The sequence below is a fragment of the Pan troglodytes genome, chromosome 7 (assembly GCF_028858775.2).
Source record: "Pan troglodytes isolate AG18354 chromosome 7, NHGRI_mPanTro3-v2.0_pri, whole genome shotgun sequence".
Classification (NCBI taxonomy): Eukaryota; Metazoa; Chordata; class Mammalia; order Primates; family Hominidae; genus Pan; species Pan troglodytes.
Window position 1 is genome coordinate 75,699,198 of NC_072405.2, and position 22,760 is coordinate 75,721,957.

General features: G+C 41.0%; 2 protein-coding genes across 59 annotated transcripts in view; one reads left to right on the plus strand and one right to left on the minus strand.

The window, feature by feature from the left end:
• Window positions 1-901: 901 nt before the first annotated feature.
• On the minus strand, window positions 902-22,679 carry COPS5 (COP9 signalosome subunit 5). 19 transcript variants are annotated; one of them, XR_010159272.1, is made up of 9 exons: window positions 19,600-19,897; window positions 16,952-17,186; window positions 15,830-15,958; window positions 15,131-15,196; window positions 14,278-14,363; window positions 8,984-9,095; window positions 5,548-5,639; window positions 3,606-3,754; window positions 902-1,140 (listed from the first exon to the last, which is right to left on the minus strand). XR_010159272.1 is itself a non-coding variant. In XM_063816381.1 (9 exons), the coding sequence occupies exons 3-9, from the start codon at window positions 17,135-17,137 to the stop codon at window positions 1,056-1,058; spliced, it is 813 nt and encodes a 270-aa protein (XP_063672451.1). In that variant the 5' UTR covers window positions 17,138-17,186; window positions 18,063-18,287; window positions 22,066-22,679; the 3' UTR covers window positions 902-1,055. The 19 variants fall into 19 exon arrangements, 17 of the variants coding, with proteins under 17 accessions (XP_063672451.1, XP_063672452.1, XP_063672454.1 ...); XR_010159271.1 differs by having other exon boundaries at window positions 5,465-5,639; XM_063816381.1 differs by lacking the exons at window positions 5,548-5,639; window positions 19,600-19,897 and adding exons at window positions 18,063-18,287; window positions 22,066-22,679.
• Window positions 22,100-22,760, plus strand: part of CSPP1 (centrosome and spindle pole associated protein 1) — a 132,202-nt gene continuing 131,541 nt past the window's right edge. For all 40 annotated transcript variants that reach the window (XR_010159269.1, XR_001720593.4, XR_010159267.1 and 37 more), the window contains exon 1: window positions 22,100-22,230. Coding sequence is in view for 33 of the 40 variants with exons in the window: in XM_016960239.4 (XP_016815728.3) it covers window positions 22,133-22,230 (98 nt within the window). In the remaining 7 variants the exon portion in view is untranslated. The remainder of the gene's footprint in view (window positions 22,231-22,760) is intronic.

Consider the following 22,760-nt stretch of genomic DNA (forward strand, 5'->3'; position numbering starts at 1 on the left):
CCACACCTGGGTATTTTTTTGTACTTTTAGTAGAGATGGCGTTTTGCCATGTTACCCCAGGCTGGTCTCGAACTGCTGAGCTCAAGCAATTCTCCTGCCTCAGCCTCCCAAAGTGCTGGGGTTACAGGTGTGAGCCACCATGCTTGGCCCTACTTACCAATCTTAAGTCTAACTGAATCTCATTTCCTTGAAGGTTCTAGGTTCTTGCTTTCTACCTCTGAGCTTCTACACACTGCTGTACTCCCTGCCTGTAATAGTAACCACCTCCCTGTTACTCTCTTCCGGCTAATCCTTTCATGTTTCAACTTAACGGTCAGGCCACATCCTTCAGGAAGCCAACTTTGCTAACCCCTCTTGAGGACATGCATTCCTCCCCATGAGTCCCCAACACACTTTATTTCTCCCCTCACAGCAGTATCTTTAAGTTCTTGTTAATTAAGCTTTAGCCTCCAGAAGTTCTGTGAGGACAGTGGCCATGTCTAGCTTGTTCAGCATATTTCCAGAGAGTAACAGTCGCCAGCTCAGGAAAGGTATGTGATGAATATTTGAAGGACTAGATACCCTGTGCTAGGCTGTCTCTAATAAGTATTTGATTTTCAGGAAAATAATTTATGGTACTACTCAGCTAATGTTTTGTAGGAACATTAAAAGTGTTCCTAATACATTATTAAAATAATGAACTGTTAAATTATATTTTACTTACAGACAGTCAAAAGAAGGGACAAATTGAAAAGTGGTTCTGACAATCAGTATGGCAAGTGAAATGCTGAAATTGACTAAGTTAGATAGTCTAAACTTAAAAATAGAAAGTTCTAATAAATATATTTTCTCTCATATTCAAGAACCGTAATGGATACTAGAAAAATATTGCGAATCTTCCCACAAAAAAATCAAAGGACAATTTCATTTTAAAGAGCTTTATTACAGGATATTAATATTTAGGACACTTCAGAGCACCTTATACTTCTAATCAGATTTTGGGTAACTGGTTTTAAAGTGTTACTTGAATATTTTTCTCATACTGTCTTTCAGGTAAAGTACTTCTCAGAGACTGTTTAAGAGATGTTAATTTGATTAAACAGTTTATCCTTAATAACCTGAGACATCAATCCATGGATAGCTTCTATGGTAGTTTTACAGCTGGAAAAAAAACACACATCACATGATGTCATAAATTGAAAACTATTTCAAACACACAAGATCAGCCCCAATCCATCCATGTAACTCCAATGAGTTTAGTTTTATTCATACTTCTCAAACCACCCCAATCTGAAGTTTTCCCTTGTGATTTTATTAGTCTTCCCCATGTCTTTTTGACCATTTCATTACTTACTAGAACTTTCACAAGAGAATGACAACGTAAAATTTGATACAATTGTTCTGTTTTAGAAGGTGAGTAAAATTATACAAACCTGTAATTAGAGATTGATTCTAATATTATATTACATTAAAATCTGTTATTCCTTGTTTATTACTTAGGATAATTTGACAAATAATTTTAAAGAATACTATGCTTTTTTTCTGAAATAATCACAGGCATCCTCCAACAATCAGAAGTCAAACTTAGGTTAGCGGGTGAAGGCCTTAGATTTTAGAAATGATAAAAAGTATAAGGCAAAAGAAATGACAAAACCCCACCAATACTCAGAAGAGATGCAATTCTTGTAAAGCTACCCCAAAAAGGAAAATTCTCTACTTTTGATTACTACTTCTGTTCTATTTCTTATATAATTGAAGACATTGCCATAGTAAAATTTTTGCTTCATAATTAATAAATGTAGATAAACTGATAAATGACATACATAAAGACAGATGAACAAAACACACACTCAAAGCAAGTATCTAAAATGACTCCTGATGCCAACGAAAAATACTTTTTTTGGAGACAGAGTCTCACTCTGTCACCCAGGCTGGAGTGCAATGGCACAATCATGGGTCACTGCAACCTCTGCCTCCTAGGCTCCAGTGATTCTTGTGCCTCAGCCTCCTAAGTAGCTGGAACCACAGATCTGCGCCACCATGCCCAGCTAATTTTTTTTGAAAATTTTTGCAGAGATGGGGTTTTGCCATGTTGCCCAGGCTGGTTTCGAACTCTTGAGCTCAAGCAATATGCCTGCCTTGGCCTCCCAAAGGGCTGGGATTATAAGCATGCGTCACCATGCCCAGCCGAAAAACGCAACTTTTATGCAGGCCACTAGCTCTACCTTCTAAAAACCCACTGAGAAGATGGCAGTGAAATAAGGCTAACCCAAAATGACCTCCAATCCCAGGATACACTTTAGCTACTCTTTTCTCTTCTTTTCCCTATAAACCAAACCAGTTCTTAAAATAGATACCAACATATAAATGTGTATAGAAGTCAATATGTTTCTTCCTTCCTTTCTGCCCCTAATTATTGCATTACAATTCAAATTTCTTTTCTTTCTTTTTTTTTTTGGAGACAGAGTTTCGCTCTTGTTGGCCAGGCTGGAGTGCAATGGCGCCATCTTGGCTCACTGCAATCTCCGCCTCCTGGGTGGAGGTGATGCTTCTGCCTCAGCCTCCCGAATAGCTGGGATTACAGGTGCCCGCCACCACGCCCGGTTAATTTTTGTATTTTTAGTAAAGATGGGGTTTCACCATGTTGGCCAGGCTGGTCTTGAACTCCTGATCTCAGGTGATCTGCCTGCCTTGGCCTCCCAAAGTGCTGGGATCACAGGTGTGAACCACTGTGCCCGGCCTAAAATTCAAATTTCTGTGCAAGTAAATGTTATTAATCTTTGCAACTTTGTATAGCCTATATATCTGAAGGTCCACATAATTATTTCATAAGTTATTAAAGAACACATCCCAAATTTGTTCCTAATAAAATCTTTGGTAGTAAAATTTGGGATACTAAATTACTGTTTTAGAAGCACAATTTAAGAGAGAGACAATCACTTCTGTAATATCTGAATATTAACATCTTGTAAATTTAAGAAATCCTAATTTTGGCCGGGTGCGGTGGTATCCCAGCACTTTGGGAGGCCCAGGTGGGCAGATCACCTGAGGTCAGGAGTTCAAGACCAGCCTGGTCAACATGGTGAAACCCCATCTCTACAAAAAATACAAAAAAATTATTCAGGCATGATGGCAGGTGCCTATATTCCCAGTTACTTGGGAGGCTGAGGCGGGAGAATCGCTTGAACCCGGTAGGCGGAGGTTGCAGTGAGCCAAGATCATGCCATTGCACTCCAGCCTGGGTGACAGAGCGAGATTCTGTCTCAAAAAAAAAAGAAATCCTAGTTACACACACATACACACACACACACACACTTTAAAGATCCACTTAAGGGCTGGTTTTGTCACACTTTCTAGTTGAACCTAGAAAAGGTGACTGGGAGTGTTCCGTAACACTGCTTAGAACTTTGATTTAAGCCTTTTCATGTTCTTACCTGAGGTATCCTAAATTTTCAAAGTTAAAACTTGTGTCTGACAACTCCTAAAGTTTCCAAGAAGTTAATATTCAGGTACCATTCTAAGTTGTAACTAAGTTGAGCCATAAGGAATCTGAATACTACTATTGTTTGCAAATTTTGAAAGAAAAAGAGTTAGGGGCAACAGGAATCTTATAGATTTACTCTTACCTGTCTCTCGTAGCTTTGGCAAGTTTGTCTTCTGATTTTCGGTCATGCGTTTCTAAACCCAACATGAAACTCCCTCGTCCCAGCTGGGCTTCTGACTGCTCTAACTTTTCAGACAAATCAAAGACCTGACCAGTGGTATAGTCTGCATTCTGTGGGGAAAGTGGTATTGTGTCACTGCAAAACACAAGTCTACCATTTAAAAATCTGTATATTTTAATGTAAACTAATTTTCTACAAAGAATATTTCATTTGCAAAGAATTCCACTGTAAAATCTGAGTGAATAGTCAGTGAGGAGAGAAGTCAAATTACATTTGCAAATCTGCTTCCAAATTCAGGCAGTTCAAAGTGTAGATAGATGTTTTCCCTTTTATAATTTAAAGATTACTTGGAATTTTTCTCCTTGACTGCTTAAATCTAATTATTTGTTATTATGGCAGGCTTTGAAGTATACAGACCTAAGTCCAGGTTCTGGAACTATGGCAGATTAGTTGAAGGCCTGAGGTATGCCTCCAGGTTTTCTTCTGAAAATGGTAAGGGAGTCGATAATTCCTACCTTAGAGCTACTGTGAAGGTTAAATGAAATAATGCATATAAAGTTTTTGGGACTGTTCATGACACCTAGTAAAGGCTTAGTAATATTAGCTAATTTTGCTATTGTTTTTGTGGAACTTTCAGAATTAGTACTTATGACAATATTTATAAAAATAACATTTTAAAAGCTTCTATGGGTCGGGCGCGGTGGCTCATGCCTGTAATCCCAGCATTTTGAGAGGCTGAGGCAGTTGGATCACCTGAGGTCAGGAGTTCGAGACCAGCCTGGCTAACAAGATGAAACCCTATCTCTACTAAAAATACAAAAAAATTAGCCGGGCGTGGTGGCAGGAGCCTATAATCCCAGCTACTCGGGAGGCTGAGGCAGGAGAATCGCTTGAACCCAGGAGGCGGAGGTTGCAGTGAGCCGAGATTGCGCCATTGTACTCCAGCCTGGGCAACAAGAGCAAAACTCTCTCCAAAAAAAAAAAAAAAACACTTTTCTGGTTACAAAATTAATAATTATACAAAAAGTTTGGAAAATGTAGAGCAATATAAAGAAGTAAACAAACACATCTATAATCTCTTCACTTAGCTATAACCACAACTAAAGAGCATTGCTATATGCTCACATGTATATCTACATTTGAGAAACTATAATATTACATATTTTACCAATATTTTTATGGGGTATCACTTTTTAATTGCAGTCTAAAACACAAAAAAAATTTCACAAAGTTATTAAGTATACATTATATTTCTTTCCTAGATCTTCAATAGAAGAGTATGAAGAGGAAATAAACTAGTTGGCAAAAAGTAGTATGTCGTTCTATTTGCTCAGTTTGCAAGGAAAGACAGTCAGTCACCAAACAAGAAAAGTTATTTGCTGCCATCACAGCTTACTATAGGGGGCTCTTTAAAATGCTACCAGTTCTTCCAATGATTTTTACAAACTTAATATTTTTTAAAAGATGCAATTATATTCATTTGGTCTGGATCTAAATGGTTTAGGAAGCCAATGTATTTTCCTCCCACAGACTTGGAAAAAACCCTAAAGTTTATAGAGCTATTTAAGCCATAAAAATATAGGCTACCAGAAATAGTTATACTATTAAAATGACAATAAAAGATATCCAATTACATTTCAAATGTGCAGAAAATGAATATAGTAAACTAATTTCTTAAATTTGAAAATAACTTAGGTTACATGCTATAATTAACGTCCTTAGCTGGGGGAAGAGAGAAGTTGAACATATATCTACATATTTGTTCTTAAAATGCTGCAATGTACTATACATAAAACAACAAGGGAGAAATGTAATTTAACCTTTTCTTGATTATTAATGTCCTCATGTATGCAGTGCTGGAATACAGGGACAGACATTGGGCTGAGTAGGTAGATCTGCTTGCCTTATACAAAGGTTCAGACTGTTCTGGTCTTAACAGTGTTTTCTCCCCTTGCCATCAGGTGTCACTTCTGGCTGCTATTAATATACTTGCCTCTAAGGAAACAACACATATAAAACACTTAGCAGTGTCTGGCACATAGGAAGCATGTAACACATATTTGCTATTATGATCATTCTCCATCCTAATTTGCTACTTCTGACTACTAAGGATAAGAAATAAGAACAGATACTGGGCGCCGTGGCTCATGCCTGTAATCCCAGCACTTTGGGAGGCCAAGGTGGGCAGAAGGCTTGTGCCCGGAAGCTCCAGACAAGCCTGGACAACATGGCAAAACCCTGTCTCTATGAAAAAATATAAAAAATTAGTCAGGCATGGTGGTGTACATCCTGTAGTCAGGAGGCCGAGGTGGGAAAATCACCTGAGTCCAGGAGGTCCAGGCTATAGTGAGATGTGATTGCACCACTGCACTTCAGCCTGGGCAACAGAGTGAGACCCTGTCTCAAAATAAAATAATAAAATAAATAAAGTAAAATAAAATAATAAAATAAAATATAAAATAAAATAAAAGGAAAAAAGGAAAAAAAGAACAGAAAGCTTGTCAGAGTTGTATTTAAAATAACAGTAAATACACTGCTTCACTTGACTAGCCTAAAAAAAATTCCAGCCGGGCGCGGTGGCTCACGCCTGTAATCCCAGCACTTTGGGAGGCTGAGGCGGGTGGATCACGAGGTCAGGAGTTCAAGACCAGCCTGGCCAAGATGGTGAAACCCCGTCTCTACTAAAAATACAAAAAATTAGCCGGGCGTGGTGGCACGCACCTGTAATCCCAGCTACTCCGGAGGCTGAGGCAGATAACTGCTTAAACCTGGAGGGGTGGAGGTTGCAGTGAGCTGAGATTGCACCACTGCACTCCAGCCGGGGTGACAGAGTGAGACTCCATCTCAAAAAAAAAAAAAAAAAAAAAAAAAAAAAAAATTCCAGTAAATAATAGGCTTAAGTGAGGTCTTTTCCCATGAATATAATGCACCAAATTAAAAAAAATCATTAATTGAGGCTTTATTATATGCCAGACACTTTGCTAATTGCTTTATATAAAGTAGCCCATTTAATTTTCTCAGAGTACTTAATGATGTATGTAGTATATCACCATTTTACAACAAAGAAATGCTTAGTCACATTAAATAACTTTCTGAAAGTCATTCAGAACTAGTAAAGTGGCAGAGTTGTTTTCAAAGTCAGTTTTATTTTTTAGTATAGATATCATTTATTATAGAAGAGATATGGCAATTATTTACATAATTAAATATTTCAGAACTTAAGTGCAATGAGCAGCTTCATGTTGATGGCATTTCAATAGTGATTTACTTCAGTCTACATACTTTCTAAGAATGTCAGCATCTCTAAATAAGAAATAATCTGGCTGGGCATGGTGGCTCACGGCCTGTAATGGCACTTTGGGAGGCCAAGGCGGGCAGATTGCTCAAACCCAGGAGTTCAACGCCAGCTTGGGCAACATGGCAAAACCCTGTCTCCACAAAAAGATACAAAAATTAGCCAGGTGTGGTGGCTCACCCTTGTAGTCCCAGCTACTTGGGAGGCTGAGGCAGGAGGATCGCTCAAGCCTGGGAGGTTGAGGCTGCAGTGAGCTGAGATCGTGCCACCACATTACCCTGGACAACGGAGACAGAGATCCTGTCTCGAAAAGAAAAAGAAAAAAAAAAAAAAATCCTTGGCCTTCCAGGTCAACTGAATAAACCTGAAGAGTTGCAAAGTAGTTCTCTACTTTTGTGCCTCCATATTCTGGGAGAATAATTCTTTATCTCTAACTTTCACATTAACTGGTTGAATCCACCTTTTCCTTGAAAGCTCAATCCAACAGCTACTACTGTTGCTTGCAATGCTTTACCTTGAGATTTTTCTGGAAGCGTAATGCCTCCTTTGGTTACAGTTTCAGCTGTACTCCTTTCAACCAATACTCCATCAAAGAGCATAAGAAACTTCTAAGTGCCGGTCCTGCTATGACTCCTGCTGCTGTAGCTCATATTCTCCAAACCCAGTTTATTTAATTCTAAATCCTGTGGTTCTAACCACTATATATACTGCAGTATATGAAATGGCCTACTTTTTTAGAAAAATAAAAAAATTGTTCCTAAGTTCTAAATATAGAGAAGTTTGTTAAATATCCTACCAAATATGTTAAGTTTTTATGATATTATCAGAAAAAATTCAGTGATACTCTTTTTTTTTTTTTTTTTTTTTTTTGAGACGGAGTCTCACTCTTTCACCCAGGCTGGAGTGCAGTAGCGCGATCTCGGCTCACTGCAGGCTCCGCCCCCCGGGGCTCATGCCATTCTCCTGCCTCAGCCTCCCGCGCAGCTGGGACTACAGGCGCCCGCCACCTCGCCCGGCTAATTTTTTGTATTTTTAGTAGAGACGGGGTTTCACCGTGTTAGCCAGGATGGTCTCGATCTCCTGACCTTGTGATCCGCCCGCCTCGGCCTCCCAAAGTGCTGGGATTACAGGCGTGAGCCACCGCGCCCGGCCTCTTTTTTTTTTCTCCTAGTATCTACTGCTTTAAAGTAATGCTCTTCTGATTCCCTCTGGGAAGCTCTCCTCCCCATTTTTAGTCCTTGAGCTCCTGAAGGAGTTTTCTACGCTGCGGCTCAGCAGTAAAGCACTTGCCGTGGCCCAAGCCGCTCATCAAGCTTATTCAGTTGGCCCACACCAGGACTAAACATGGGCATGTGATTAAGTAAAGCCAGTCAGACACAATGAAGTTTTGCCCGGAAATGTGTGTGTGTGTGTGTGTGTGTGAGAGAGAGAGAGAGAGAGAGAGTGTGTGTGTGTGTGTATCTTGACCTTCTTTTTGAACGTGAAGCTGAGAAACTTGGAGGTCTAAAGCTAAAGCTGCCGTCTTGCTTTCACATGAAGCCTGAAACTAGCGTTAACTAAGATGAAATCAATGCTAAGAGAGAGAGAAAAAAACAAGACCTCATAATATTGGTTGAATGCAAACTTAGCTGTGCCTGAGTTAAGCCCTATTCCTCAACTTTGCAACTTACACAATTCCCTTTCTTGTTTAAGCTCGTTTCATTAGGTATCCTGTTACTTGTAACCAGAGTCCAAGCTGAGACACTTGATACACAAAAATCAATATGTGTATTTTTTTAATCCATAAATCTCCTTATGGCAGGGGCAGATCTCACCCTGATCTGGACACTCTGTTTGCTACTTAGACTTGGTCTCTATGGGTCATGACACAGATCCTGAATTGGCCTAGAATCCTAATCCAGCTGTGGTGGTGCAGAATCCCACCCTAGCCCTGGTGTCTTGGCCAAGTCAGGTACAGCCTTTCTGTGAAACAGTGTTTCAGATATTAAACAGCTATGGAGCTTAGATAAAATTCAAATGCATTCTTTACAAGTATAGTACTTACAGTAAGCAAGCTAGAAGAACTCAACGTATTCACCCAGTATTTATTCCACAACAGCTCAAGCAATTTGCGATCCAAAGAGGATTTGAAATATGAGACTTCTAAGGCATAATATCTATGAAATAAAAGCATAAAATTTAGTAAGTAAAAAAAAAAAATTCAACTACGTCACATAAAACTTATGGCCAGATTTAAGTGAGTTACATTTTATTCTCAAATATTCACATTTTAGTTTTTATTCCAATAAGGCAATAGCTAACCATGGTTTCCTCACACTTCAAGGGTTGTGGATCCAAATCTCCTACTAAACTTCTTGTTTTATTCCTTTTTTTCTGTAGAGCCCAGAAATTCCCCAAATGTTATTAACAACCAGTCAAAACTTCTGAATGACAAGTTTATTCCTGTTACTGAGTTCATAAATTCAAGCCAACAGCACATAAACTTAATAAGCTGCCTCTCTAGGGTCAACTATAATTTTTGTTAGCCTCTTTAAAATGATAAAAATGACATGTGGATTCCATTCTTACCTTCCTAATTCCCCAGTTAGGACCTACTGCTTTTTGAAAAGCAAATTTTAAGGTAGGTCCTTAAGACATCTAAAATAATTGCTCCCACTTTCAAAGGTGCCTTATTTATCATCAGGGCATAGTAAGGAAAAATCTAGTTAAATGTCTGAAAAATACATATATTTTTAAGATGTAAACTTACATCTTAAACTTACACATGCTTCTGTGTATCAATGGATATAAAAAAGCATGAGACATCTTTACCTTAAGGAACTCAACATTTATATGGGGGATGTGGTCTAAACCCACATCAAAATTAAATATAATGATATACATTGAATAACAATAAGTGATGCTACAGTGCTATATAAAATGAATCACCTACCAACTAAGGGTTAGAGATAATAAGTATTCTTCATATAGAGGAGCTCAAGCTAGAACTGCCTGAGAAGCCTCAGGGAAAAGGCAAGGTGTAGGGTAAACATTTTTGAGTCTATGGTATGGATATGTGGAGAGCAAGGAGGGCATTAGGCAGAGAGCATCAACACACAAAAAGGAAAGACATGTAAGAGATAATAAGGCAATGGGTTTAGCTGGAAAATTTAGCAAGAGAAGAATTATGTGAGGGGAAGCTTAGAAAGCTATGCTGGGGTCTAGGTGGTGAAGGATGTTACACAAAAGGTTAAGAATTTTTTTTTTTTTTTTGAGACAGAGTCTTGCTTGGTCACCCAGGCTGGAGTGCAATGGCACAATCTCAGCTCACCACAACCTCTGCTTCCCGGGTTCAAGCGATTCTCCTGCCTCAGCCTCCCGAGTAGCTGGGACTACAGGCGCCCTCCACCATGCCCAGCTAATTTTTGTATTTTTGGTAGAGATGGGGTTTCACAATGTTGGTCAGGCTGGTCTTGAACTCCCAACCTCAGGTGATCCGCCCGCCTTGGCGTCCCAAAGTGCTGGGAGCCACAGTGCTCGGCCAAACTTTGGGAGACGGAGGCAGAAGAATCGCTTGAACCCGGGAGGCGGAGGTTGCAGTGAGCCGAGATCGCGCCACTGCACTCCAGCCTGGGCAACAAGAGCAAGACTCTGTCTTAAAAAAAAAAAAAAAGAAATTTAAACTTTATCCTGTAGATACCTGGGACTCTTGGAAGGTGCTTGAGTAGAATGGAAGGTACTTGAGTAGAGTAATAATACAGTCAAAGGGGTGTTTTATAGTACCATTAGGAGATATTATAGGAGAGAAACTGGAGGCAGGGATTCCACAAAGGAAGCCACTGCAGCAGGGAAGATGAGAAGAGACAGAGGTTCAGACTCAGAGGTTAGTGGTGCGAAAGATAAAGACACATAGGCACGCTTTTAAAAACAGAATGCTTTTTCTGAGCCGCAATCTCACTCTGTCACTTAGGCTGGAGTGCAGTCGTGCTATCTGGGCTCACTGCAACGTTTGCCTCCCAGCTTCAAGTGATCATTCTGCTATAGCCTCCCGAGTAGCTGGGATTACAGGCGCCCACCACCATGCCCAGCTAATTTTTTGTATTTTTAGCAGAGACAGGGTTTCACCATGTTGTCCAGGCTGGTCTCGAACTCCTGACCTCAAGTGATCCACCGCCTCAGACTCCCAAAGTGCAAAAATGCTTACGGATTAAAGTTTAGCATGAGGAAATAAAACATAATAAATTAAACACATCATGCTGGGCGTGTTGGCTCACGCCTGTAATCCCAGCACTTTGGGAGGCTGAGGCAGGTGGATCACCTGAGGTCAGGTGTTCGAGACCAGCATGGCCAACATGGTGAAACCCTGTCTCTACTAAAAATAAAAAAATTAGCTGGGTGTGGTGGTGTGTGCTTGTAATCCCAGCTACTCGGGAGGCTGAGGCAGGAGAATCACTTGAACCTGGGAGGCGGAGGTTGCAGTGAGCCGAGATGGCACCACTGTACTCCAGCCTGGGCGACAGAGTGAGACTCCATCACACACACACACACAAAGCACATTTTTGGGCCGGGCACGGTGGCTCACGCCTGTAATCCCAGCACTTTGGGAGGCTGAGGCGGGCAGATCACGAGGTCATGAGATTGAGACCATCCTGGCTAAGACGGTGAAACCCCATCTCTACTAAAAATACAAAAAATTAGTCGAGCATGGTGGTGGGCGCCTGTAGTTCCAGCTACTCGGGAGGGTGAGGCAGGATAATGGCGTGAACCTGGGAGGCAGAGCTTGCAGTGAGCTGAGATCACACCACTGCACTCCAGCCTGGGTGACAGAGCAAGACTCCATTAAAAAAAAAAAAAAAAAAAAAAAGAACATTTTAGCAATTCCAGGTTCAAAATTCTAGTCTTTAGCAATGTAGGCCGCTAGCAAAGTAGCTATCCCTCTTTGGTAGGCTCATATTTCAGAGTGGCAAGGTAAGGTATTTGCCAAAAGAAAGTTATTTAAGGATTGGTACGCAACACGATCTTAAAAAAAAAAGTTATTTAAGGAAGACAGAAGGATAAACTAACGGAATAGACAAACAGGGAAAGTAGATCTGTTTGAATACGGAAAACATAAACTGTCTCAATCTTTTTTTGTTTTGAAGTATAAACCTTTGATACAACTCAATATAAATAAAAAAAATTGAGAGTTCCTCTGAAGATTAAAGTATCACAGCAAAGGTATTTCCAGGCTTAGGAGCAATTCTCTCAAACAGGAATCATTTAAATTCTTTTTAATAGAGCAAATTAAATAATTAACACTAAACTTCTATCTGAATATATATTTGTTTCTATAGCTGGGCACAGTGGTGTGCCTGTAGTCCCTGGGCAACCTAGTGAGACTCCATCTGAAATAAAAAAACAGGAACCAAAAAAAAGGAAGAAAAGAGAATTGTATTTACAGAAATATGTCAGAGATTATTGAAAACCACATATATTTAAGAATTCAATTTTAGAAATTCTAGAATTTTCTAAGAACTTCTAAATAGAAAAATTAGAGCAGTAGTAGCACATGGGTAGCCAAAGTAATTCTTTGAAGTTGGCATAAGTGGTATAGAAAAAGAGGGCAGTAGATAATCATTTATTCATTTAAGCAGCAATTTTTTTTGGTGCCCTCTTCTATGTGGCATGCCCTGTTTTAAATCCAAGGATACAGCAGTAAATTTGTGTTCACATTCTAAAGGGGTCAAAAAAAAGATGTCAAAACATATCAGATGGTTACAGTGCTAAGAAGAAAAAGCGGGGAAAGAGGAAACAGAGGTGTTACTTTACATAGGTAAAATACTACACCATGATCATGCCTAATGAACTAATGAACATTTTCTATTAGCACGACCCTGTAAACAGATACTCAATGCTTAAAGCAGTTAGTGAGCCACATGGAAATAAGAGCGTTCTAGGCAGAGGGAACAGCAAGTGCCAGTGCTCTGAGCCATGAGCCTGCTGGCACATTTTACAAACCATAAGGAAGTCAATATGGCTGGATTGCAGACCAGCAGAAGTTCAGTGATAGGAGATGAGCTCACAGAGGCTGTAGGAGCCAGACCACACAGAGTTGTGCAGTCTGTGATAAGGACTAAGGATCTTGTTCTTGGTAAGATGGGAAGTCATTCTGAAAAGGAAGAGTATGATCCGGCTTACATCTTAACAGAATCAGTCTGGCTGAAAACAGAGCTTTAAGAAGTGAAGGGCACAAGTAGAAAGACTGGCCAGAAGGCAAGTGCTTGATTGAGGCTCCAGATGGCAGTGGCTTGGGTGAAAAGGATAGTAAAAGAGGTGGTGAGATATATTTAGAAGGTAGAGAAAACTGTCCCCATTGGCTTCTTTAACATTAAAATAATTTAAGATATAATTCATACATCATAAAATTCACCATCAAAAAAGGTACGTAGGCCGGGCACAGTGGCTCACACCTGTAATCCCAGCACTTTGGGAGGCCAAGGCGGGTGGATCACGAGGTCAGGAGTTTGAGACCAGCCTGGCCAACACGGTGAAACCCTGTCTCTACTAAAAATACAAAAATTAGCTGGGTGTGGTGGCACACACCTATAATCCCAGCTACTTGGGAGGCTGAGGCAGGAGAATTGCTTGAACCTAGGAGGCGGAGGTTGCAGTGAGCCAAGATCACGCCACTGCACTCCAGCCTGGGCAACAGAGCAAGACTATGTCTTGGGGGTGGGGGGAGGGTATGTAATACAGTGGTTTTTAGTAAGAATTCTTACACTTTATAACTTTAACTTTTTAATATGGCTTCTTTAGTCTTTCAAATCTTTCAAAGATTAGAAAGAATCTTTGTTCAGTAGAAATTATATATTTTGAGGGCTGCAGACATGCTAGTGTCAGCTGGTCCTGAACCCATCTTTCACTTGTTATAATTTTATATAGGCCAAGTATCTTGTACATTAAAAAAAGTTTAGGTTGTTTAAAAGGCAAATGACATGCTAGTTTGAAACATTAATAAAAAATGCAAAAGAAAAAAATTTAAAAATGCAAACATTTACCTAAATTCATATACTATTATTGTAAAAGCTATCATGAAATGCATTTTGTCTATGCCTTTTTTCTCATCTGTAAAATAAAGGGCTTGGACTGGTTGATATCTAAGGTTTCTTTCAGCCTCCTGAGTGCTGGGACTACAGGACTGTGCCACTTCATCTGGCTAACTTTTATAACATTTTTTGTAGAGATGGGGTCTCACTATGTTGCCCAGGCTAGTGTCGAATTCCTGTCCTCAAGCAATCCTCTCACTGTGGCTTCCCAAAGTGCTGGGATTATAGGTGTGAGTCACCGTGCCTGGCCCAGATATGTTTTTAAATTACTTACTGTTTGCAGTGTACACCAAAATCTTCTATTTTATTAAGTGGAATAGTCTGGTACTCAGAAGGTCCTTCATCAGGAGGTTTGTAGCCCTAAACAAAAATGAGGTAAACAGAAGATTAAAAAAAAAAAAAAAAAAAAAAAATCTATCTATCTATCTATCTATCTATCTATCTATCTATATATATATATAAACGAGAAAAACATGTTTTCTATGGAGCTTTCTAATAATAGGATTATTAACTTTCGGAGGCAAATATTTAACATGAGCATTCTAATAAAAAAAAAATACTGTTTCTACTTTCCCCCCACCCAGTTTGGTGGCTGTAGGCTGGATTTTGCTTACAGATTTATTTTTCTTCTCCTTAGGTGATGTACTTTTGTTCTAATAACTATTTCAGATTGCAGCCTCCTGCCAGGGAAGGAAATAGACCTATAGATTTAGCTTGTTTTTTCTCTAGTACCTGGCAGAATGCCACAGGCACACAGATACTTATTAATAAATAAAGACTGCTTTTCCAGTAAAATTAACAATATATAACATAAATGTATTACCCTTTGCTAGGGACAGCTTGTGGTAGTTTACTATTTTGTAAATATTATTAAATTGTTTTAATAACAAGAGATATTGCTAATGTCTTTAATAATAAGTCAAATATTTGGAATTAAAAAAATGTAAGGACTTATAATTTTAAAAATTACTAAGCATTCCTACAGTCCCAGCTACTTGGGAGGCTGAGTTGGCTTGAGCCTAGGAGATGAAGGCTGTAGTACACTATGATCAAGCCTGTGAATAGCCACTGTACTCCAGCCTAGGTAACACAGCGAGACTCTAACTCTTAAAAAAAAAAAAAGTTACCTTTGGGTATGTCCTAAAGGCGCCAAGATTCACTTTCCCTGCGGATATTGTTCTTGTTGGATCAATCTATAAGAAAGATATATTTAATATTTGCTGATATAAAACTGTATGCCTTTTAAACATTATAAACCTAGAAATGTATACATACATATAACACTATATACATACATAATAACCAAATAAGAATAAACCAAAAAACCATAAAAGTTCAGTAAGAGGGTAATATAAGTGTCTCACAGCTAACTTAGAGATTCAAATTATTATAACATTTAAGAATATTATTTGAAGGTTTGCTCATCTATTTTTAAAAAGTTTTCTTTTGTCCTTTTAAGAGGTGAATAATTCCTACCTTCCTCATAAAACCTGGATTGCACTTAAAACACCCTGAACATAATAAGAGCTGCTCTAGCAATTCCTGCTTAACTCAGTTCAGTCAACACTGATTGAATGCCTATGATGAGCTGGCACTGCGATATAGATGCTATGACTACCCACAATTTACAGAGGGGAGAAGCGAGATACACAGTGGTTAAATAACTTGCTCAAAGTCCCAGCTTCTAAGAGATGGAATTCACATTGAAACCTAGGCAGACTGATACCAGAGCAATTTCTCTTTACTACACTGTTCTTATTTCTCAGTATACTTGCTTCAGCAAATCTTCATAAAGAACTTCATTAAACTGGTTTTAAAATTCTTACCACCACTGCTACAAATGGTTCCTGGAACTGCTGATTGAGCATCTGAGTACTAACATCAATCCCAGAAAGCCAGCAGCCATAGCCAGGGTGGCTATGATACCACCCGATTGCATTTTCAAGGCGGCCAACCTAACAAATGAAGGGGCAAAAAAGTTTAAGATTACTCTTTAATTAATTTACAAGGTACCAGTACAATAAGGGTAACCAGTCTCCTTCCCATCTCCTCCTCAATTACCCAGTTTTCTCAGCCCAGATGCGAAATCTATGGGCAATTGCTTACCCTTACAGAGATATTCTTTGTATACAGAATACATATTCTTTGCACATATATAGATTGATAAAAACACACACAATAGCATACCACATAACATAATAATGTTTTACACTTTGTTTTTTCACTCAATAAACTGCTTTGGAGTTTGCTTCATATAAATCATCAATATATATGATGGTTACCTTTTTATTTTTTTTTCTTTTAAAGGCTGCCTGGCAGTCCACTGATGGATATACCATAATTTATTTAGCCAGTTTTATACTCAGGAACTGAGTTAGGTTGTTTCCAAATTTTTTTATTTTAAACACGTATCTGATAATAAGTGTGAGAGTTTATTTAAAAAGAAAATAAAATCCATGCCATAGACCGGGTGCAGTGGCTCATGCCTGTAAACCCAGCACTTTGGGAGGCTGAGGTGGTGGATCACTTGAGGACAGGAGTTTGGGACCAGCCAGGCCAACACAGAGAAAACCCGTCTCTACTAAAAATAGAAAAATTATCCAGGCCTACTGGTGCACGCCTGTAGTCCCAGCTACTCAGGAGGCTGAGGAGGGAGAATTGCTTCAGCCCAGGAGATGGAGGTTGCAGTGAGCCGAGATCACGCCACTGCACTCCAGCCTGGGCAACAGAGTGAGTCCCTGTCTCGAAAAAAAAACAAAAAACAAAAAACAAAAAAAAACCATGCTATAAATCTTATCAGGCTTTTAATCTCGTACATTTTATATATAAATCATTAAAATTTAAATATAAAATTTCATGTAAAGGGGATAATTTTAAGTTTAGAAACTCAAAAGTCACCTTGAGACTCTAACTTGCAATTACTAAACTATAAGAAACAACATTTTTACCTGTTTCGCATTTTCTATGTATGCAGCCATGTATTCATATGCAGCAGCCTGAGCATTTACTCGGGTTTCAGTGCCCTCCACAGGCAAAGCAAAACTGTCCATAATGATCATGGTTTCACCATCCACCTTTCCTAGCATCAGACCCATCACTTCCAAGTTGCCTCCCGATCTGGCATGCATCACCATCTTCAGCAGAGCCAATGCTGAGATTTTGCAGTACTTAAAGTAATGGTGACTGCAAAACAAAATCACAATGTAATTAAATTCCTTATATAAAGTAAAATTTCAGAAAAGTTTTTATGAAGATAAAGAGTAAGTATTGAAGGAATTTAGAGCGATGGAAAGGGAGTGTAGACTACGGGGAGAAAAAGTATAAAAGGACAGTTTTTGCAGGCTGGAAACAATAAGTATGTCATAGTGCAGCAACGTATCCCCCTTAGGGGAGGGGGAAAAGTCTGAAATACTTTTTTAATATGCTATTCAAATAAGGGAGTAACATGACCAGTTCAATAGACTTTTTCTCCATTAATTTGGAATCACCCAATCTTGGATTCTGACTGCTTGGATGGTTGTGCCTAACTGTTCTGAGGCCTAACCTTCTGGCCTAATGGTTAAGAATGTGGGTTCTGACATTCATCTGCTAAGGTCTGAATCTTGACATTGCCATTCCCTAGCTGTGGTATTGGGACAACCCTGTAATATCTGTGCCTAGGTTTCCTTTTCTGTAAATAGGGATATTCATAATTGTTGTTAGGATGAAATAAATGAAATAATGTATATAAAGTGCTTAGTGCCTTACACATACTAGAACCCTAATAAGTGCTAGCTGTTATCAGCATTATTAACCTGTCTCTTAACCCTACTCTCAAAGAACAGAGTGTTGAAGGGTGGGCTTCCCTGTTATATCAGCCTTAAATTAAAAAGTAGCCCTAATATCCTAGTCTCCTATGATCACTATTTCAGAGTTGGTCATCAGTGAATTAAACTCTTGAATAAAATTACATTTTGGTCTCATTAATGCAGCCCAAGACAGCTAGGATGAATATAATTAGAGCCACAATTAGACAGTGAGGCAGGCCAACAGTTTCCAAATATTTAAGAGTACACGAACCTAAAATGCACAGCCTGTTACAGAAGCAAGCAGATAACCAAGCAACTTAAGAAGCCTTACAGAGCAGTCAGTCAACGTCTCTACAAAGCCTTTTTAGATGTCTGCCCACAGAAAGAATCCAAATTTAATTCCTAAGCTTTGCCAGATTTCAACCAAAAGCTGAAAAATGTGTAGACCTCATGTTGGAAGTCAAGACATGAATCGAAATCTTGGCTTCTCCCTTTACTGGAGAAAAGAAGAAAGACAAGTTACTGTGCTCCTATTACATACATTCTAGACGACTCTTTTTATACATTATCTCACCTAATCTCTATGACAATACCAATAAGTAGGTCTTATTTCCATATTATGACAAATGAAGATGGATAAGTAAATTTCCTAAGGTCAATCAACTAGTTAGTGACAGCTGTGAGATTTGATCTTAGGTCTGACTATTGCTCAGTTGAGAGTTCACTTATGTCAGTATGATCATAAATTACATAACGTATTTGCTTGATTTTTAATTTGTAAAAAAAAGGATGGATATACTGTACTGGGTTGTCATGAAAATTAAATGACGTGGAAATCTCTAGCTAGGTGCTTCCGCAGTTCACCATTGTGGAATCTGAATACTGAGAGACAAGGCTAGCCTTGTAAAAAAAAAACTGTGAGGCAGTAGAAGTATGTCCTCTTGTTGACCACAGCTCTCCTTTCTATCTAACCATTAGCTTTCGTGCTCTTTTTACTCTCAAACATAACCCGTAATAATTATCTTTTCCTGAGAGCAGGAAATCTCTCAGGAGATGCTCTCAGGAAAAGATAAATATTATGGGTAAAGATCCCTCGACTTGTCACCACTCCCAGGGAAAAATGGATATTGTTGAAGGGCAAAAGGTCTTAAGCTCTATTTTTATAATTTCTGGCTTATGGGAACTGGTGGAGTAACATTTTAGAGACCAGGTAGAGCCTCCGTGTGCCTCCGAAATAATTACCAGCAATCAAAAAACTATTATAGGCCCAGGCCTCACGCCTGTAATCCCAGCACTTTGGAAGGCCAAGGCGGGAGGATCGCTTGAAGGCAGAAGCTCGAGATCAGCCTGAGCAACACAGCGAGGACCCATTTCTATTAAAAGAAAAGAAAAGAAAAGAAAATAGCTCATAGCTATTTTTGAGACCTTGGGCTGCTGACTCGATTTCTGAAAACAGCTGCAATCCCCAGTTTGGGATTAGTTGAAGACCCAAACAAGGTGCATGTCGACACTGGGCTCAAGGTAGGGTGTGTGGCATATATGACAATACGGATGTTCAGAAGTGACAACTTAAATCACCGCTTGTTGTTCTCCTCTTACATCACCCGGGGGCAAATGGATTAAAGCGACAGAAAGGGGAGTGAAAGCCCCAGCGGAGGGCTTAGGCTCTACTTGCAGATCCAAGACGCATATTCTGTCCCCCTCCCAGTCGGTGAAAGCTCTTCACCCCTTTTACCTCCCTCTCCCTCTGGGTCTCTTAAACTCCGCCACCCTTTCCCTCCCCTGCGTCTCGCCAGGGACCTCCTCACTCCTTAGTCCAGGGCTTCGCCGCCAGGATTTCTTGCTGCTGTTTCTTGTCGTATTTGTAGATTTCATCGATACTCTGAGCTTCCTGCATGTTGTTGGCCAGTTCCCAGGTTTTCTGGGCCATACCGCTCCCGGACGCCGCCATCGCCGAGGAAGCGGAGAAGTTGTCGTCTCCACAACCAAGACGCAAGTTTACCTCGCTAGGTTACCGGGTGTGGGCCTTGACCCTCCGCACCACGGGAACAAACTCTTACCTAGACTCTTGGGGCAGCCATGACACCTAGAACCGGAGGTGAAGTTGGTAGAGACCATTCAGGGAAGACAGGGACCTATCCGGGACATGACGATATAAACAGCAGTTACAGTAATAGCGAGAGACGAATCTTCTTGTTGCTTAAATGAGAACATCTTGTCTCGGAAAATTATATGTGTGAAATAGAACAAAGTTATAGGGTATGGGAATGGTATAGTCTTCCGCACCGGAAGAAGGGCATGTAACGTTATTCCAGAAACTGGTATTTGCCTTCTCTGCTTCTACTGCGCAGGCTCGGCCTCCGCCATATTAAAGGTAGCTGGAGCCTTAAGAGCGGCATGTGGAGGGCGGAAAGTGTTTTTGTGTGGGTATAGGTACCTTAAATGAGATAAGTTTGTTGAAAGACTAAAAGGTAAGGCTGTCTGTTGTACAAATGAGCTAAAAGTCGTTCTGGAAGCTGGTTGAGAGGAAGATAAACATGGCATTCCCGTTTACTTCAAGATGACTCACTGTACATGCGTAAAAGCTAACGGGCTCGTGGTGGCTTGGCACTTCACTTGCAGATGGGCTTTTTCTATCGATGCGAGGAGGCAGTGGGTACTCCTTGATTGCTTTTTTGCGCTTTGGTAAAAGTTAACATCTACGTATATATAATGTGCCATTACTGATCTGAAAATGTCCAGTACACCGTTCTCGTAACAGGTTACAGTTAAATCTTTGGCACTCCTGTGAACCGCATTTGTTCCCAAAGCGTAATTAATCTCGGCAACTGGTTTGTTTTCTTCCTACAGTTAATACAATGTTTAATTTTTTAAATTAGTTCACGTGTTTTAGGTTTTCTTTTTTCTCCATCTCATTGTTCCATCCGTGCAAGATTTTAAGTTTCAAGACACAGGGAGCAGGTCTGCGTTCCTTGTTTTATCTCCTAGCACCTAGCATAGGTGTTCAAGATTTTTTTTTCTTTTCTTTCCTGAAAAGATAGCATCACAGGCCAGGCGCGGTGGCTCACGCCTGTAATCCCAGCACTTTGGGCTGCCGAGGCGGGCGGATCACTTGAGGTCGGGAGTTCAAGACCAGCCTGGCCAACATGGTGAAACCCCGTCTCTACTAAAAAAATACAAAAAAAATTAGCCGGGCGTGATGATGTGCGCCTGTAGTCCCGGCTACTCATGAGGCTGAGGCAGGAGAATCGTTTGAACCCAGGAGGCGGAAGTTGCAATGATCCGAGATTGCGCCACTCCAGCCTGTTAGACAGAGCCAGTCTCAAAAAAAAAAAAAAAAAAAAAAAAAAAGAAAGAAAGAAAGAAAAAAGAAAAGATAGCACCACAGCTGTTAACAACCTGGCCCCTATGCACCTCTTCCAGCTTCATCTCTTTTTAGTCCCCCCTTGAAACTTTTCATTCTAGCAATGCAGATATCTTTACTTTGGCTTTGCATATGTGGTCAGCATTGCTTGAAACGCTCTTTCGTAAATTTTCTGCCTGGGGACTCCTATTAATCTTTAAAAATGCAGTCCAGTGAGATCGACCACGAACTCTTTCTTGACACTCCAATTACCATTCCTTCCATTATGTCTGTAAGTCTCCGTAGGTGCTTCTATAACTGTTACAATGCGGTGTAATAATCAGTTAAGACAAAAACATTAGAATTATTGAATCCACACCACAGCTTGCTGTTTTGGCACTGACTTTCCGTTGAAGAAAATTTCCTTTAAAACCATCTTACAAAGAAATTTAGGGTAAAATAGTACATTAATACCTACCCTTAGTTCCACTCTCCTGGGAAACTAGAGGTCTCTTTTCTAGTGGTAGCATATGGCCATATGCGATTGTATTGGGGTGAACTGAATAATATGTTGAAAATGGTAATGAAAGCCCAGGACCCAATGTTGACCACACTCCTGGGCTAGGAGTAATGCCCTGAGAGGTATGCCAACACTTTTCCTCTCACTACCACCCCTCCCCATTTTTCTTTCCAGGCTCTTACACTGTTCCCAAGCTGGCTGGTGCATGGGAGGTTGGAGAGGCTGGAATAGATTTAGCCTGAGAAGTGGCCCCCACAGTTTAATAGCCCCTGGGCACAGCAGGAGAACGAGTTGACCAAGTCCCCGGCCAGCGTACTGGCGAACCAAGAGCAGCGGGCAGCTATGCGGCCTCCAGGACAGCAGGGGGCGATGTCTTGCCGCGCGGCCGCCTGCAGTGGGGCGGGGCCGTACCCGGCGGTTGGCGAAGGGCGAGCGGAGGGCTGGGCCTGAGGGGCGGAGCCCCGGCCGGAGGTCTGTCATGCTGTTCCCGCGCCAGGTGGCCGCTGTAACCTCTTCGGTCCGCGACGATCCTCTAGAGCACTGTGTGTCTCCCCGGACGCGAGCCCACTCCCCTGAGTAAGAGTCAGCCAGCCGCGGATGGGGAGCGTGAGCGGCGGGGTGTGGCCTGGGGTGGTGTAGGTTGAGGGTGGAGGGTCCTGGGGCTGCATTCGCTGCCCCGGAGCGGGGGCAGGGGCAGTGGCTCCCTCGGGGCGTAGGTCTCGAGGCAACTAGGCCGGCGACGTGCCAGAGTTACAGGCTCTGGAATCTGGGGGTGGGGGTGGGGGGTTTCTTGTCGGCAGGGGGTCTCGTGGCGGCTGGGTGCGGTGGGGGAGGTGCCTGAGTTAAGGGTGTGGAGAGTTGGGATTTCGCCGCCATGAGGCCGGCATCGGTGACTACGAGTTATGAGGGTTGGGGGCGGGAGTTCTGTGAGCAGGGGTCTTGCAGCTGCCGGGCTCGGGGAGGTGCCCTGGTTACACGGTCCGGATTCCTGGGCCACTGCGGTCGCTGCTGCCCGCGGTGTTGTTGATAGCTGGTTGCCTGACGACGCTTCCTAGTCAGCCACCTCCAGGGCCCGGGGGCGAGCGGTTCCTTGGTTCCCATGCGCC

Bases quoted from the DNA above. Each gene is read 5' to 3' on its own strand.
- COPS5 (XM_001162723.6), bottom strand. From the start codon at position 19,742: ATGGCGGCGTCCGGGAGCGGTATGGCCCAGAAAACCTGGGAACTGGCC. The intron at 14,364-15,130 runs GTAACTTTTTTT...ATTTTTGTTTAG, and splicing joins CCTTTAGGACATACCCAAAG to GGCTACAAACCTCCTGATGA. The intron at 1,141-3,605 runs GTAAGAGTAAAT...TTTTTTTTCCAG, and splicing joins GCCAAAGCTACGAGAGACAG to CTGTAAAACTACCATAGAAG.